At 39.6% G+C, this 16,654-nt stretch overlaps 1 protein-coding gene across 2 annotated transcripts in view; it reads right to left on the bottom strand.

Moving 5' to 3' along the window:
• The window catches only part of HPRT1 (hypoxanthine phosphoribosyltransferase 1), a 40,132-nt gene extending 23,736 nt beyond the window's left edge, over positions 1-16,396 (bottom strand). The window contains exons 1-3 of one of the 2 annotated variants that reach the window (XM_055338348.1): positions 16,208-16,396; positions 3,171-3,397; positions 1,543-1,649 (exon numbers count right to left, since the gene is read on the bottom strand). In XM_055338348.1, the coding sequence (XP_055194323.1) occupies positions 1,543-1,550 (8 nt within the window). In that variant the 5' untranslated portion in view covers positions 1,551-1,649; positions 3,171-3,397; positions 16,208-16,396. The remainder of the gene's footprint in view (positions 1-1,542; positions 1,650-3,170; positions 3,398-16,207) is intronic. The other variant, XM_055338347.1, reaches the window with a different exon arrangement.
• Between the last annotated feature and the right edge of the window lie 258 nt (positions 16,397-16,654).

The raw sequence follows: 16,654 nt of genomic DNA, 5'->3' as shown, positions 1-16,654 counted from the left end.
TAGAAATATATTTAACTCTATAACAACCCCCTTAGGCATTACACTTCCACAAAACACATCCTTTGCCCCCCATGAATTATATCCTTGCTTCATAAAGTGAAAATAAAAACTTAAAAATCTTCAAAAACCAGGTACACTGTAACACCTATCATGAACTTTCAAAATGCAAATTAAAACACCATTTCCACATATCAGATTGACAAATTCTGACTAAATGAAATTTTCCTGATAATATACCTTATAAGAAATTGTAAAAAAAAAAAAAGAGCATTCTCATATATCACTGGGAGTATAAATTACAGTAACCTTTTGGGATAATCTGGCAGTATCAAAACATTCAATAAATATCTTCCCCTTAACCCAGAATTTCCCTGTGGATAAAGTTGAAGCAAGTGCCCAAACACGTGTAAGAAGACATTCCATTCTACTCTGTAAAAGCAAATTAATGAAGATATGTCCATCAATAAAGAACTGCTTAAATAAATTATGGTATGGTCAGAAAATGGAATGTTATGCAACCTTCGAAATACACAATACAGCTCTAAATATACTAATATGAAAAAATGTCCAATAAACTTCAGACCTCTATGATAGTACATACCTGTGTGTTAAAATATGTACAGTCGATGTTTGAACTGCACAAGCCCTCTTACATAGGGATTTTTTAAAATAAATACAGTACCATATGTAATGTATTTTCTCCTCCTTATGATTTTCTTAAAAACATATTCTTTTCTCTAGCTTACTTGGTTCTAAGAATACAGGATAGAATACATATAACATACAAAGTGTGTGCTAATCGACTGTTTATGTTATTGGTGAGTCTTCTGGTCAACAGTAGGCTATCAGTAGTTAAGTTCTGGAGGGAGTCAAGAGTTATATACACACGTTTTGACTGCATGGATGTCGGCGTGCCTAACCCCCATGTTGTTCAAGAGTTAACTATACGTATATCTGCACACAGTGTATGTGCATAACCATTGTGGAAGGAAGGATTGTATAAAGGAGGCTGAAGAGGAGAGAACCCTACTTTACTCATTTATAGCCTCAATCCTTAGAATATTTTACAACACACATGTACTGATACTATAATCTTAAAATCAAAAACTAAATAGCCAGACATACAAGGCAAGCATTCAAACACCAAGTTAGGGATTTCACTGCAATTCAGTTAAGGGGATATTTTCAAGCTAGATATGCATACTAATCAAAATATGACCTTCCCTTCATGTGATCTAGCCCCAGCCCATTACCCTGTTCAGGGTTGAGTAATCATGACTGTGACTAGAGTTCATTCCTCCAATCTCCCTTCAGTGTACTTTATTCTACTCCCTACAGATTCCCAGTATACCATGACTTACACTGGGTAATTAGTAAGCTCTCTCTATACCCTGTTTGTAAAGAGGGCTCTCAAATAGAAAACATCTATTATTTGACAAGTTGGCCTAGTTTATGTTCAAATATCAACTACTTGAAACACTTGCGGACACCTGAAATTAATAGAAGAGAAACCCAAAAACTTCAATTGAAGATCTTACTAACCTGTCCATAATTAGTCCATGAGGAATAAACACTTTTTCCAAATCCTCAGCGTAATGATGAGGTATACAAAATAAATCTAGGTCATAACCTGGTTCATCATCACTAATCTGAAAAAGAAATAGGACCATTTCAATGACAGCATTACAGGATTGACTTTATTTTATTTTATTTATTTTTTAAATTTTTATTTATTTATGATAGTCACACAGAGAGAGAGAGAGAGAGAGAGAGAGGCAGAGACATAGGCAGAGGGAGAAGCAGGCTCCGTGCACTGGGAGCCCGATGTGGGATTCGATCCTGGGTCTCCAGGATCGCGCCCTGGGCCAAAGGCAGATGCTAAACCGCTGCACCACCCAGGGATCCCTATTTTATTTTATTTTTATTTTTTTATTTTTTATTTTTTTTCCAGGATTGACTTTAGATGTTAAAAAACCTTAGCTTAGGGCAACCCGGGTGGCTCAGTGGTTTAGCACCACCTTCAGCCCAGGGTGTGATCCTGGAGACCCTGGATGGAGTCCCACATCAGGCTCCCTGCATGGAGCCTGCTTCTCCCTCTGCCTGTGTCTCTGCCTCCCTCTCTCTCTGTTTCTCATGAATGAATAAATAAAATCTTAAAAAAAAAAAACCTTAGCTTATAAGAGCAATTTAGGTATGACACTTCGAGAACTTTCTGTAAACTTTGTAGGTATGATCATGAATTACAGTTATACATTTTTCCCACACATTTCTTCTCCCTTCCCTTATCAGAAAGGGAGACAGAACATAAAGACTCCTAACTCTGGGAAATGAACTAGGGGTGGTGGGAGGGGAGGAGGGCGGGGGGTGGAGGTGAATGGGTGACGGGCACTGAGGGGGACACTTGACGGGATGAGCACTGGGTGTTATTCTGTATGTTGGTAAATTGAACACCAATAAAAATTAATTTATTTAAAAAAAGGAATACAAAAAAAATGAATTACAGTTATATAAGAAATCAACCTTATGTTTTAGAGACAGTTAAGACTATAGATGTAAAATGGCAGGATATGAAATTTCCTTTAGTTCAGCAAAGAGAAAACAAAAAACTTTAAAGAGCTAAGACAAATGCGGCAAAATCTCGGTAACGTTTTAAACATGAGTGACGAGGACATGGGGATTCATTTTACTATTCTCCCCACTTTTAAGTTTGAAATTTTAGCAAAAAAATTTTATAGCCATCAGAAAAGATGAATACCTACCATTTACCCTGACGTGGGTGAAACTGGAGGGTATTATGTTGAGTGAAATAAGTCAATCGGAGAAAGACAATTATCATATGGTTTCACTCATATATGGAATATAAGAAATAATGAAAGAGATCATAAGGGAAGGGGGGAAACTGAGTGGTGAAAAATTAGAGAGGAAGATAAATCATGAGAGACTCCTAACTCTGGGAAACGAAGGGTTGTAGAAGGGGAGGGAGGGGAATGGGGTGACGGGCATTAAGGAGGTCACATGACGAGGTGAGCAATGGGTGTTATTATTATATTCTGGCAAACTGAATTTAAATAAAATCAAAACAAATTTTAATATGCTGTAGAAAATAATTTTAATACACTGTAGTCTAACAAGCTAAAATGTCACATTGAACAAAAGCTGCTGTTCCTCACCTCAAATCCAGCCTCTCTCACCTCGTGGTGGTGGGGGGGTCACCTAAAAAGCTAAGTGATTTCTTAAAAACCCAAGCTTGTTAGAAGTCTGAAATTTTTATAATCAATTCATGACGTGCCTTCATAGCAGATACTCCAAGATTGTTTAAGTAGAACCATATATTGGTTGTCTTTGTATGCCGAGTACCCAGCATACAAAGTATTTAATAATATCGATGTGGTGGTACCTGTGGTGATAAAATGTACAATAATTATAATTTTACAAGTATTATATATGTACCTATGCATATAGAAAAAATATAATAAAAACTATTATTTCGAGTTACAGCAATTTTATTTCTTTAGAGTGTATATTCCACATTTTCTTCATTGAGTATATATATTGCTTTTTAAGAAATTCAGTAGTCTTTCTTGTAAACTATTTGTGGTATTATGTGTTTTTTTAAATACATATAAAAAGTATGGGGATATTTTTAAAGATGTATTACAACAAAATCTACAAACAAAAATTGTAATACAACAAAATAAAAGCAAGAAGTGAGGAGGGGAAGGGGGAAGGAAGGAAAGGAGGAAAAAAGGAAGGAGTAACAAGAAGGAAGGGTGGCTATGGAGGAGAATATACCAAACAGTGGTCAACTATAAGGGGATACTTGCTGCACCGCACACTTTAATACTGACATGGCCTTTGTTTTCATTGTCAATTTCACTTTTTAAAAATCATAGTTGAGGGCAGCCTGGGTGGCTTAGCGCTGCCTTCAGCCCAGGGCGTGGTCCTGGAGACCCAGGATCGAGTCCGTCAGGCTCCTTGCATGGAGCCAGCTTCTCCCTCTGCCTGTGTCTCTGCCTCTCTGTGTCTCTCATGAATAAATAAATAAAATCTAAAATAAATAAATAAAAATCATAGTTGATTTATAATTCTCACTTGCCATTATGTTTAAAATTAATTCAAAGAAATAAACCAGGGGGATCCCAGGGTGGCTCAGCATATTTAGTGCCTGCCTTCAGCCCAGGGTGTGATCCTGGAGACCCGGGATTGAATCCCACATCGGGCTCCCTACAGGGAGCCTGCTTCTCCCTCTGCCTGTGTCTCTGTCTCTCTCTGTGTGTCTCATGAATAAACAAATAAAATCTTAAAGAAATAAACCAGATTTAAATACTCTACACCTCACATGATATTCAAGACTAAATATCTTCCAAATCACATTCAAGAAACTGATGCTAGGAGTTTGGGCAGTTTTCGAGAAATATAGGCCAAACCATAATCACATGTCAATGTATCGCTAGTATCTACTGTGAGCACTTTTCAGTCAGCACTGTATTAGTTGCTTAAGGATAGGCATCTTGGCTTTCAGTAAAATTTTAAAATACACATTTAATATTTATATTATCTACAGAATTCATAATTATATTCTGAGAAGGCTGAGGTTTGTGTTGTCACTTTTTCAGTCCCAAAAGCTGTTCTGAATTCCTCAGAATTGAGTAGAATTTTAGGTACTATCTTGTCCACCTGTGCATATGGCCAGGAAGCTGGCAGTGATCCAAGTGGATGGACCCGGACACGCTCATGGGCATGGCCTGGTGGCAGGTGATGCAAAAGGCACTCACTTGGCAGCTGGTCTGAGGGCGGCTGGAAGTCAACATTGATTTGCTTTTATTTTTTTAAAGATTTATTTATTTATTTATGAGAGAGAGAGAGAGAGAGAGAGAGAGAGAGAGAGAGAGAGAGAGGCAGAGACACAGGAGGAGGGAGAAGCAGGCTCCATGCCAGGAATCTGACGTGGGACTCGATCCCGGGACTCCAGGATTGCGCCCTGGGCCAAAGGCAGGCACTAAACCACTGAGCCACCAGGGATCCCCTGATTTGCTTTTAAACAAACATGTATTACTTTCACACAAAGCAAGAAAAATTCTATTTGGGCGGGGGAAGATTATACCAGACCCTCTAAGATGAAGTGCTAACATAATCTGCTCAACATTCACATCATGCGTATTTCAGAACACATTTACTACAAAAAGAATGGAAATGGGACATTCGTGTCACCTAGAGGAGTTTTTTTCCAAGAATATAACAATCAAGTATGACTTTTGTAAATTTTATAAACTGAAATTTAGTTCAAGCTTTGGGAAAAGACAGACCTTGCTAGATCCTGTAGGATAAGAGGATAAACATCCACATCTAGCTCATCAGGCTGTATCTGCTATTACCTGACAAGAATGAAAAGGTACCATTTCCTAGTGCTTTAACACTGAAAAGATCCAGAGCATCAAAATGGCTTCCCTGGAGCTTACTCAGCACCTGTTCCTAGGTACTCACTGCTTCTGCACAAGCATAAATCAGGACCCACCCAGGACTCTTTGAAACATGCAACAACTGTAGACTTAAAGACTACAGCTTCTGTGGACGTAGCTCAGTGAACAGCTACAGGTTTTGCAGGCAGCCTAAGAACTTCCAGAGTCTGGTTTGTCTCAATCAAAGCCGATGCGACTTCTGCCCAGATTTCATCCCAGACACGCAGGCTGCTATAGACAGAACAGCTGGGATGCACACTAAAACAGGAATTCTATCTCTATCAAAACACCAAATTAACTTCTAATTCAGAAGTTCTTACTTTCAATCAATCCTATTAGATGTATAGATCACATTTAATGTCAACGGGCTGACTTATGTGGCACCTGGGTGGCTCAGAAGGTTAAGTGTCCGACTCTTAATCTCAGCTCAGGTCATGAGTTCAAGCCCTGCCCAGTGTGAAGCCTGCTTTAAAAACAAAAGGGAGGGGGTTGATTTGTGATTATGAGAGAATATTATGAAACACTATATGGCAACAAATAGGACTACCTAGAAGAAATGAATAAATTTCTAGATGTAAGTAACCTCCCAAACCCAGATCAGGAAGTAACAGAAAATTTGAAGAGACCGATGACCAGCAATGAAATTGAATCACTAATCAAAAAACTCCCAATAAACAAAAAGTCCAGAACCAGATGCCTTCACAGATGAATTCTACCAAACATTTAAAGAAGAGTTAATACTTATTTTTCTCAAACTATTCCAAAATAAATAGAAGAGGAAGGAAAACCCAAATTCATTCTATGAGGCTGGTACCACCCTGATGCTAAAACCAGATAAAGATACCATATAAAAAGAGAACTACAAGCCAATATCTCTAATGAAGATACATCCAAAATTCCTCAGCAAAATATTAGCAAACCAAATCCAACAATACATTAAAAAAAATCATTCACAATGATCAAGTGAGATTTATTCCTGGGATGCCAAAGGTGGTTCAATATTTGCCAATCAATCAATATAAAAGATCACATCAGTAAGAGAAAGGATAAACACCATATGATCATTTCAATAGATTCAGAAAAAGCATCAGACAAAGTACAACAACCATTCATGATAAAATTCCTCAACAAAATATGCTTAGAGGAAACATACATCAACATAATAAAGGCCATATATGAAAAACTCACAACAGTACACTCAATGGTGAAAAACTGAGAACTTCCCTCCTAAGATCATGAACAAGATGAGGATGTCCACTCTCACCAATGGAAGTCCTAGCCACAGCAATCAGAGAAGAAAAAGGAATTTAAAAAAAGCTGGAGATATCACAATTCCAGATTTCAAGTTATACTAGGAAGCTGTAGTAATCAAATCAGTATCGTACTGGCACAAAAATAGACAAACAGATCAACAGAACAGGATAAAAGGCCCAGCAACAAACTCATGATTATATGGTCTTAATTTTCAACAAAGCAGGAAAGAATATTCAATGGGAAAAAGACAGTGTCTTCAACAAATGGCGCTGGGAACACTGGACAACAACATGCAAAAGAATGAAACTGGACCATTTTCCTACACCATTCACAAAAATAAAGTCAAAATGGATTAAAGACCTAAATGTGTGACCCGAAACCATAAAAATCCTAGAAGAGAACATAGGCAGTAATTTCTCCAACATAGGCCATAGCAGTATTTTTCTAGATACGTCTCTTGAGGCAAGGGAAAGAAAAGCAAAAATAAACTATTGGAAGTACATCAAAATAAAAAGCTTCTACTCAGCAAAGGAATAATCAACAAAACTAAAAGAAAACCTATTGAATGGGAGAAGATATTTGCAAATGACATATCCAATAAAGGGTAGTACTCAAATACATAAAAAAAATTGACTCAACACCCAAAAAACAATCCAATTAAAAAATGGGCAGAAGACATAAACAGACATTTCTCCAAAGACATACAGATGGCCAACAGACACATGAAAAGATGCTCAACATCACTCATCATCAGGTAAATGCAGTCAAAATTATAATGGGATATCACCTCATATCTGTCAGAATGGCTAAACTCAAAAACACAAGAAACAACAGGTGTTGGCGAGGATGTGGAGAAACCCTACCCTCTTGCACTGCGGGAGGGAATGGAAATTGGTGCAGTCACTGCGGAAGACAGTATGGAGGTTCCTCAAAAAGTTAAAAATAGAACTACCCTACGATTCAGCAATCACACCACTGGGTATTTACCCAAAGAATAAAAACACTAATTCAAAGGGACATAGGTACCCCTATGCTTATGGCAGCATTATTTATAATAGTCAAACTACGGAAGCAGCCCAAGTGTCCATCGGTTGATGAATAAAGAAAATGTAGTGTGTGTGTGTGTGTGTGTGTGTACACAAACAATGGAAAACTATTCAGCCATAAAAAGAATGAAATATTGCCATTTGCAACATGGACGGAGTTAGTATGCGCTAACTGAAAGTCAGAGAAAGATAAATATCATGTGATTTCACTCATGTGGAATTTAAGAAAACAGGAAAAAAGAGAGAGACAAACCAAGAAAAAGACTATTTACTATAAAGAACAAACTGATGGTTACTAGATGAGAGGTTGGTGGGAGGGAGGGAGGATGGGGGAAATAGGTGATGGGGATTAAGAGTACACTTAACGTGATGAGCACTGAGTAATGTACAGAATTGTTAAATCACAGGATGCCTGGGTGGCTCAGCGGTTGAGCATCTGCTTTCGGCCCAGGGCATGATCCTGGAGACCTGGGATGGAGTCCCACATCAGGCTCCCTATGTGGGGCCTGTTTCTCCCTCTGCCTGTGTCTCTGCCTCTCTCTATCTCTGTGTCTCTCATGAATGAATGAATGAATGAATGAATAAATAAATAAATAAATCTATCTTTAAACATTTTTTAAAAAAAGAATTGTTAAATCACTATACTGTACACCTGAAACTAATGTAACACTTTATATTAACTATACTGGAATTAAAAAAAAACAATAAAACTTTTAAAAGAGTTGATTTGTTCTTTCAAGCATAGAAAAACATGTTAATATAACTATTCCCAAAAGGCAAAAAGAAAAATTCTTAAAACTTACATTGCTTGAGGTACTTTAGGCATGAATTCATAACTGTGCTAGAATTCACTATAAACAAATGAGGTATATTTATGGGGGTCCTAATTTAAGAAATATACGACTGACCATAGGAAGTTGGTTGTCAGAACTGGGCAATGGGTATATGAGGGTTTGTTATATTATTATACCCACTTATAGATATTTCAAATATAAAGTCAAATACAGAGCAATTTATTTAAGTGATGACAAGGCGCCAACATTACTTTCCCCAATTTTACATTTAATGAAAAGTCCAAGTCTTTTAAATCCACATATAATGACTAAATATTAGAATACTAATTTTAAAATGGTGACCTTATCCAGAACCTGTATTCTTGTTACTAATACTCAAATATTTATTGAGAGTCTACTATGTTGTACATAATAGAGAGGATCAGACAAATCTGATATAGCTACCCTCAAAGAGTTTACAGTATAGAAGACATGACATGTACATGAATAACCATAAGACAGTGTTAAAGCGCTATGAAAAAGAAATCGGTGAAGCACTGTGGGAGTTTAAGAGAGCATCACTATTAAGAAATAAAATAAGATAAAATTCAATGAACAGGAACTTATTTTTATTCATCCCAAACACCAAAGCTTCATATTAAACAGGTCCAATAACCTCAATCTCCATAAGAGCTAGACAGAAATATACTTGGTGGCCTTTAATCTTATAAACTCCTACATATCCCACCTGATATTGGTTACTATCTGCTATTAACCTCATTTGATAGTTAACCATCCAGTGGCTGCTTTGCTAGGAAGGGACTGCAATATATTAAATTACATAAAAATGCATTCAGCATCCACTTTAAGGCACTGCGCAATAAATTTTGTAGGGGGATACAAAGATGATTTTAAATTTAGAGCCCTCAAAGAGCTTATAATCTAGTAGAAAAGACATACATACACACACATCTATACAGCACAACAAAGCCTATCATTTGTACCTGAATCTAATTTTTTTTTGGTACCTGAATCTAATTTGACAAGCCCACAAATCTGTGATTATCAAGAGCAGTTATATACACACTAAATGCAAACCTGGAACCCAATACCAATGACTCCCCCTAAAGCAATATCAAGCTTAAAGTAGTCATTATATTCTGTTGCCCAGGTTGTAAACCGAGTAAAAGTGACTGGCAGGTCTCTGATACTGAATCAGTACAGCCTTCTAAATCAACTAGGCAATAGTTGATGATGAATGTATCACATTTCTGTATGAGTGTAAATCACGTTTTATTATTGGTGACTTGGTGTTGCATGTCTAAGCACATGGTTGTCACCAACACCTTCTCAAAAAAACTGTATTAGTCTGCTGGAGCTGCCCTAACAAAATACCACTGACTGGGTGGCTTAAACAGCAGTAATTTATTTTTTACAGTTCTGGAGGCTGGGAAGTCCAAGTTCAAGATGCTGGCAAAGTAGTTTTCATTCTGAGGCATCTCCTCTTGGCTTGTAGGCAGCTACTTTCTCCTAGCTATGTGCACAGTGCAGGGTGGGGGAGGGAATCTTTGGTGTCTTTTCTTAAATGACCAGGACCCCAACCTCATGACCTCATCTACTCCTAATTACCTCCCAAAGGCCCCACCAAATACCTACCACACACTGGCCGTTAGGGTTTCAGCATATGAATTTGGGCAGGAATGGCTATTATTCAGTCCATAACAAGAACTTGACATAAAATGGCTAAAGTAGATCACAAGATTCTGGATGGCTTTGGAAAGAGCCCAACCCAAAATATTTGGGGAGCCCTTTGGAGGTAAACAAATGAAAATGGTTTCTCTCCAGATCCAATGTTCCCACTATGGCCATTTCTGGTTGAACTGGAAATCAAAGAATAGGTTACTAATAGCTCTGAGTTACTTACCATTTTACTCAGGCAGTTCAGAAATCTGACCACATCTCCTCAAGCTTTAGAACATAGCTCTCAAATGAAACGTCGGGACACCTGCACCCCGATGTTTCTAGCAGCCATGTCCACAATAGCCAAACTGTGGAAGGAGCCTCGGTGTCCATCGAAAGACGAATGGATAAAGAAGATGTGGTTTATGTATACAATGGAATATTACTCAGCCATCAGAAACAACAAATACCCACCATTTGCTTCGATGTGGATGGAACTGGAGGGTATTATGCTGAGTAAAGTAAGTCAATCGGAGAAGGACAAACAGGGTATGTTCTCATTCATTTGGGGAATATGAATAATAGTGAAAGGGAATATAAGGGAAGGGAGAAGAAATGTGTGGGAAATATCAGAAAGGGAGACAGAACATAAAGACTCCTAACTCTGGGAAATGAAGTAGGGGTGGTGGAAGGGGAGGAGGGCGGGGGGTGGGGGTGAATGGGTGACGGGCACTGAAGGAGACACTTGACGGGATGAGCACTGGGTGTTATTCTGTATGTTGGTAAATCGAACACCAATAAAAATTAATTTATTAAAAAAATAAAATTAAATTAAAAAAAGAACATAGTTCTCAAATTCTAACCTATGTGTAATACACTTATTAAAGGTAAACTCTACAAGGTACTTTCATTAATATGTAAGATTATTGAAAAATGTAATATCAGCATCTACCATTTGTCTAGAATCATAGTCAATACTTCTGCTATAATAGATGACCAAAATAATTTTACTTCCCAGTAAAACTGGCATCACAGATTCTTAATAATTATGTGTGTCAATGTATAATAATGATTTTCACATTGAAAATTTTTGTGGTTTGCACATTAAAAATTTTTTGCACATAAAATTTCTAATTAAAAAAATATATTATCTACAATTACAGCAGGCAAGGAAATTAACTCAACCTGAGATAACACTAGCAACATCAATTCATCATCTGTAACTAGGATTGCTTAAGTTTTTTGTGGTCAAAAAATACCAATGTTTGTGGTTCCAGACCAGATCAAATGGAAGTAAGTCTTAAAATGAGCTTAAAATGTGAATTAAAAGATGTATGATTAATAGATAAAATATATTTTATTTTATTCCTAGTAATCAACAATTCCAAGCTTCTAGAATGTGCAGAAACTGCTGGGTAGTATATTTCTACCTTTTATATTCAGATACTTTAAAATTCTTTAAAAATTCAAAAATAAATTAAAATTCTTAAAAAACACCAAAGTAAAGTATATGCCATCCCCTTGGAATAATCTGTGATAACCCAGGGTATCATAAAACTAAAATTATGAATCATTGATATACATAATTCTTTTTTTAAAAGATTTATTTATTTATTTATGATAGACATAGAGAGAGAAGCAGAGACACAGGCAGAGGGAGAAGCAGGCTCCATGCCGGGAGCCGATGCAGGACTTGATCTCGTGACTCTAGGATCGTGCTCTGGGCCAAAGGCAGGTGCTAAACCGCTGAGCCACCCAGGGATCCCCGATACACATAATTCTTAATGTGAAAATAATTTAAGCTAGCACTATGTTCATCTTCCAATTTTATATCCGTCTTACAAATAAATTACATATATAAATTGCTTGCTCTCCCTTCTAGGGGTAAAGGAATTAAAAGATTTATAAGAATTTAAGGGTTATAAGAGTTAAGATCAGCATTTTTTAAAAAATTTATTTATTTATTTTAAATGGAGGTGCAGAGAGGGAGACAGAGAGAGAATCCCTAAGCAGACTCCCCACTGAGTGGGGAGCCTGATGCAGGACCCTGAGATCATGACTGGAGCCAAAATCAAGAGCTGGACATTCAACTGACTGAGCCACCCAGAAACCCCTAAAATCAACACTCTTAATTATTCAACCCAGGGGTAAATTATTAGCTGCTCCTAAGTAGGTCGGCCTATAACTACTATATGTGCAAATACATGAATTTATCCTACACTATGATCTTTCCTTTGATTAGTGTGCATAGTGGAATAATAACCATGTGCATTCTGAACAAAAAAATATATACCTATCAATTATCAGAAGCACACTGTTAAAGAGAGTAGTTCCATAGCAATTCCAAGTTTGTATGAATTCTTATTAGCAGCAACTTATTCTAAATGTTAGTAATTTGGTGGCAAAGTAACAATGGAGTCTCTCTATTGATATTAACAAAGGTGGTTGACACTTTTACAGCCTATGAGTCTTACTGAATCCACACAGGATAAAATTACAGAAAGAAAGAAGGCTAAGTGCATTTTTAGCATCTCTTCACATGAAATGGCCCAGTTACTACCTGATGAACTATAAGAAAACTAAAAGAAAGCTCCCAAGACCCCTCTTCTCTGCTGATCTGGTTGGTCTTTTTGCCCTTTTCCCAATTCCTATCTATGGACTTTCTGCAATATCCAGATACCAACAATGGACAGAAAACAATTAAGATGAATCTACAGTACACATGTCCCATTACTCAATTTGCAGAATGAAGCCCCCAAACCGAACTGCTCCATTTCTTGGTGATCACAGAGAATAATTCTGGTCTACATTGACTGATGTCAGTCTAAACCCTGTTTGATAACAATTATAGGGCTGTGGACCCAAAAAAACTGCACTAGTCTATCAATTCTGTGAAAATTGTTGACTGGGTAGTACATTACACATCTAGCACTACCATCCTGAAATTCAGAAGACAGAATATACACATAATGCTTATCTGATGTTTCACATTAATGTGCAAAAATCCAGAAGCTTGTTCTTAGTTCATGTGTGTGCAAGTTTCCCCTGGCAGTTTAATACAAGCAGCATAGGTTGTATCAGGCAGATCTGGGGGCCAATTTCACCTGTGATGTCAGGCAAGTCACTTCACCATCTGTGCTTCCAAGGTCATGCTAGTGTTTACCTACCTCATAGCAAACCTATTTTGTAACTCTGGGACGTTTACACTGGATAATATCTGCAAAATACTTACTTCAATGCCTAAGACATAGTAAATACTAAATAAATACCTACTATTGTTACTACTAACTTAAAAATGGAGAGGTTAAGGGATCCCTGGGTGGCGCAGGGGTTTGGCGCCTGCCTTTGGCCCAGGGCACGATTCTGGAGACCCCGGATCGAATCCCACGTCGGGCTCCCGGTGCATGGAGCCTGCTTCTCCCTCTGCCTGTGTCTCTGCCTCTCTCTCTCTGTGACTATTATAAAATAAAAATTAAAAAAAATGGAGAGGTTAAGAGCAGACTCGGGCCAGATAACTTAGATTCAAATCCCAGCATTGCTGGGTGATCTTGGGTAAGTTACTTACTCTCTCTGAGCCACATAAATTTCTTTTTAAATTTAAAAATATCAAACCATGGGGTGCCTGCTCGGTTGGTTAAGCATCTGCCTTCAGCTGAAGCTCCCTGAGCAGGTTGCCTGCTTCTTCCTCTCCCTCTACCTGCTGCTTCCCCTTCTTGTGCTCTCTCATTCTCTGTCAAATAAATAAAATATTAAAAAATAATAAAAATAAAAATATCAAACCAGGGCACCTAAGTGGCTCAGTCAGTTAAGCATTTGCCTTTGCCTCAGGTCATGATCCCAGGGTCTGGGGATAGAGCCCCATGTCGGGCTCCCTGCTCAGCAGGGAGCCTGCTCCTGCTTCTCCCTCTCCCTGCCACTCCCCCTGCTTGTGCTAGCTTGTTCTCGGTCAAATAAATGAAATCTTTTTTTAAAAACATTATTTAAAAATTATTTAAAAATCAAAAATAAATTAAAAATATCAAACCAGTTAATTATACGTAAAGGACTTAGAAAAGAAACCAATACATAGTAAACACTATATGAGTGTTTGTTATTACTAACATGCAGACAATTTCTGGGAAGGAAATAAAAAAAGGAACAGGAATTTGCAAACCAAAAACACAATGAAGATCTTAATGTTGAAACAAAACTACTAGTTCTAACAAAAATAATTCACTGTGTGCTGGGGCAGGCATCATACCCCAAAGTTAAAAATATCTAACTTCCTCAGCAACTGAATAAAAACAACAGCGCCCACCATTTTTTAAGTACCCACTATTAGTGTACCATTTTAAGCATGGGCTCTTGAGAGAGACCTAGGTTTGAATCTGAGTTCCTCTTTATAAATGTGCCATGTGGGTATAGTGAGAGGTTAAATTACCCTCTCCGAGGCTTCAAAGATTCCTCCTCTGTAAAATGGTCATAATCATGCTAATTCATCTCAAGAGTCCTGGGATCCGGTGGCATTAGGCTCCCTGCTTATCAGGGAATCTGCTTGAGGCTCTCTCCCCCCATCTCCCCTCTCTAATAAATAAATAAAACTGGAAAAAATAATCATGCTATTGTTACAGGGTTGTTTTGAGGACTAAATAGGACTATACCGGTAAAAACAATGATAGCTACTATTACTATTCCCAGTCAAGGACCATGGAAAGGTTGTTCAGACTGCAGACAGTCTTACAATCTTTTCAGTAACACAAAGTGGCAGCTAGCACCTCAGTAATACATTAAAGACACTTTAGCTCAGAAAGGTGATATAAGTTACCCAAGGCCACACAGCTAGTAAATAGCCCAAACAAGCAGGATTCCAGGCCTAACTCCATTAAGAACATTGGTCTTTACCTTAAGCCACATTGCCTAATATCAACAGACTCCTTCCTTTTTAAGGGCTTAAAGGATTAATTATTTAATTTAATCATTTAACAAACCATTATTGAGAATTTCTTACATGCAAGGCACCATCCTATGTGCTGGGAATACAGTGGTGGTCCCTAACCTTATAAAGTTTATGATTAATGAGAGAGACGATCAACAGGTAATTGGGTAACTGTGAAAATAATATGACGATGACGACGATGACGATGCAGACGAAGGCATCTAACTGTTTGGCAGGGGTGTTGGCCATTTTAGCAAGCATGATCGGAAAGGTGGGGGGGTGATGCAGCTTGGTTTGTTCGAGAAACAAAAAGAACCAATGAGGTTGGAGACAAGATACGAGAGGCTGATTGATGATGGTATGAATGTCCTTGAAGGTAAGGACCAGATTCACATTTTTTGTCCCTGTAGGATCAAAGAGCATAGGATCCAGATTGAGGCTTATCTGATTTCGAGGCCTGGATACCTCTGGGCCGTGGGAAAATTACCTAATATCGTCTCAGTATTTTCCTTGTGTGCAAAAAGGTAGGTATAGTTACCGCTACCAAGGTTGCTGTGAGGATTCGACCAGGCAATGCGCATTCGCACAGTCATTATGGTATTTGCGGAACTGGGTGCAAATGCCAGTCCCTGCGTGCCCTATGTGGTCGTTCCATGCCTGGACCCTCTCTCTACACAGGGCCTGGGCAGCATACCCCCAGTTTAGAGAAGGGCCTCTCCGAAAAAACGCATCCGCCCCCCTACCCCGACCCGCGGCGCGCCAGATCATCCCCAAACTGGCCCGCGGGCCCCTCCCCGCAGCACGCTCCCCAGCGGCACAAGTCAACCAAAACGCCATTTCCACCCTCTCCTCCCACACGCAGCCCTCCAGGCCTGGGATGTCCCGGGGCACCCACCCCACACCTCGCCATCCGTCTCCCACGCCGCCCTGCGTGACGTAAAGCCCGAGCCGGGACGCAGCGGCCGCCTCCCGCCCCTCCGGGCTTCCCCGGGCCACCCCGGGCCCCGGCGGCCGCACTGCGGGCCGCGCGCCTCAGGGGCCGCCAGCCGCCGCCACGGCCCGGCGGGCCAAACTGCTCACCACGACGCTGGGGCTGCGGGTCGCCATTACGAAGCCGGCGGGCGCGGGGGCTGACGGCAGCCTGAACAGGAGGAAGCCGGCGTTGCAGCAGAGGAGGCGGAGGTTCTCCTGCAGAAGGCGGCGACCCGCGGGAAAGCGGAGAGGTTTGCTTGCCGTTGCGCTCTAGGCCGCCGCCGCCGCCGCCAAGCCGAGCCTAACAGGCCCCGCCCCGCCCCGCCCCCGGCTCCGCCTCGCCCCCGGCTCCGCCCACAGGCCGCCCGGCTGTCTCCGCGGGCGCCTGCGGGTTTCCAGGCGCACGAGGTGGGAATTTTCCTCCGGAAGAAGCGGCGACTCCTCGCGCGCATCCTGTGTCCCGTTTTCCCAGGGTCTTCCAGCCGGACCTCCGGCTCCAGGATTCCCAGACCTGCCGCCGCCTTCTTCCCAGTGGCGCTAAACTGGGCTCCGGCT

This window comes from Nyctereutes procyonoides, unplaced genomic scaffold (assembly GCF_905146905.1).
Source record: "Nyctereutes procyonoides isolate TBG_1078 unplaced genomic scaffold, NYPRO_anot_genome, whole genome shotgun sequence".
NCBI classification, from domain to species: Eukaryota; Metazoa; Chordata; class Mammalia; order Carnivora; family Canidae; genus Nyctereutes; species Nyctereutes procyonoides.
This window is presented reverse-complemented; position numbering and strand designations above follow the sequence as displayed.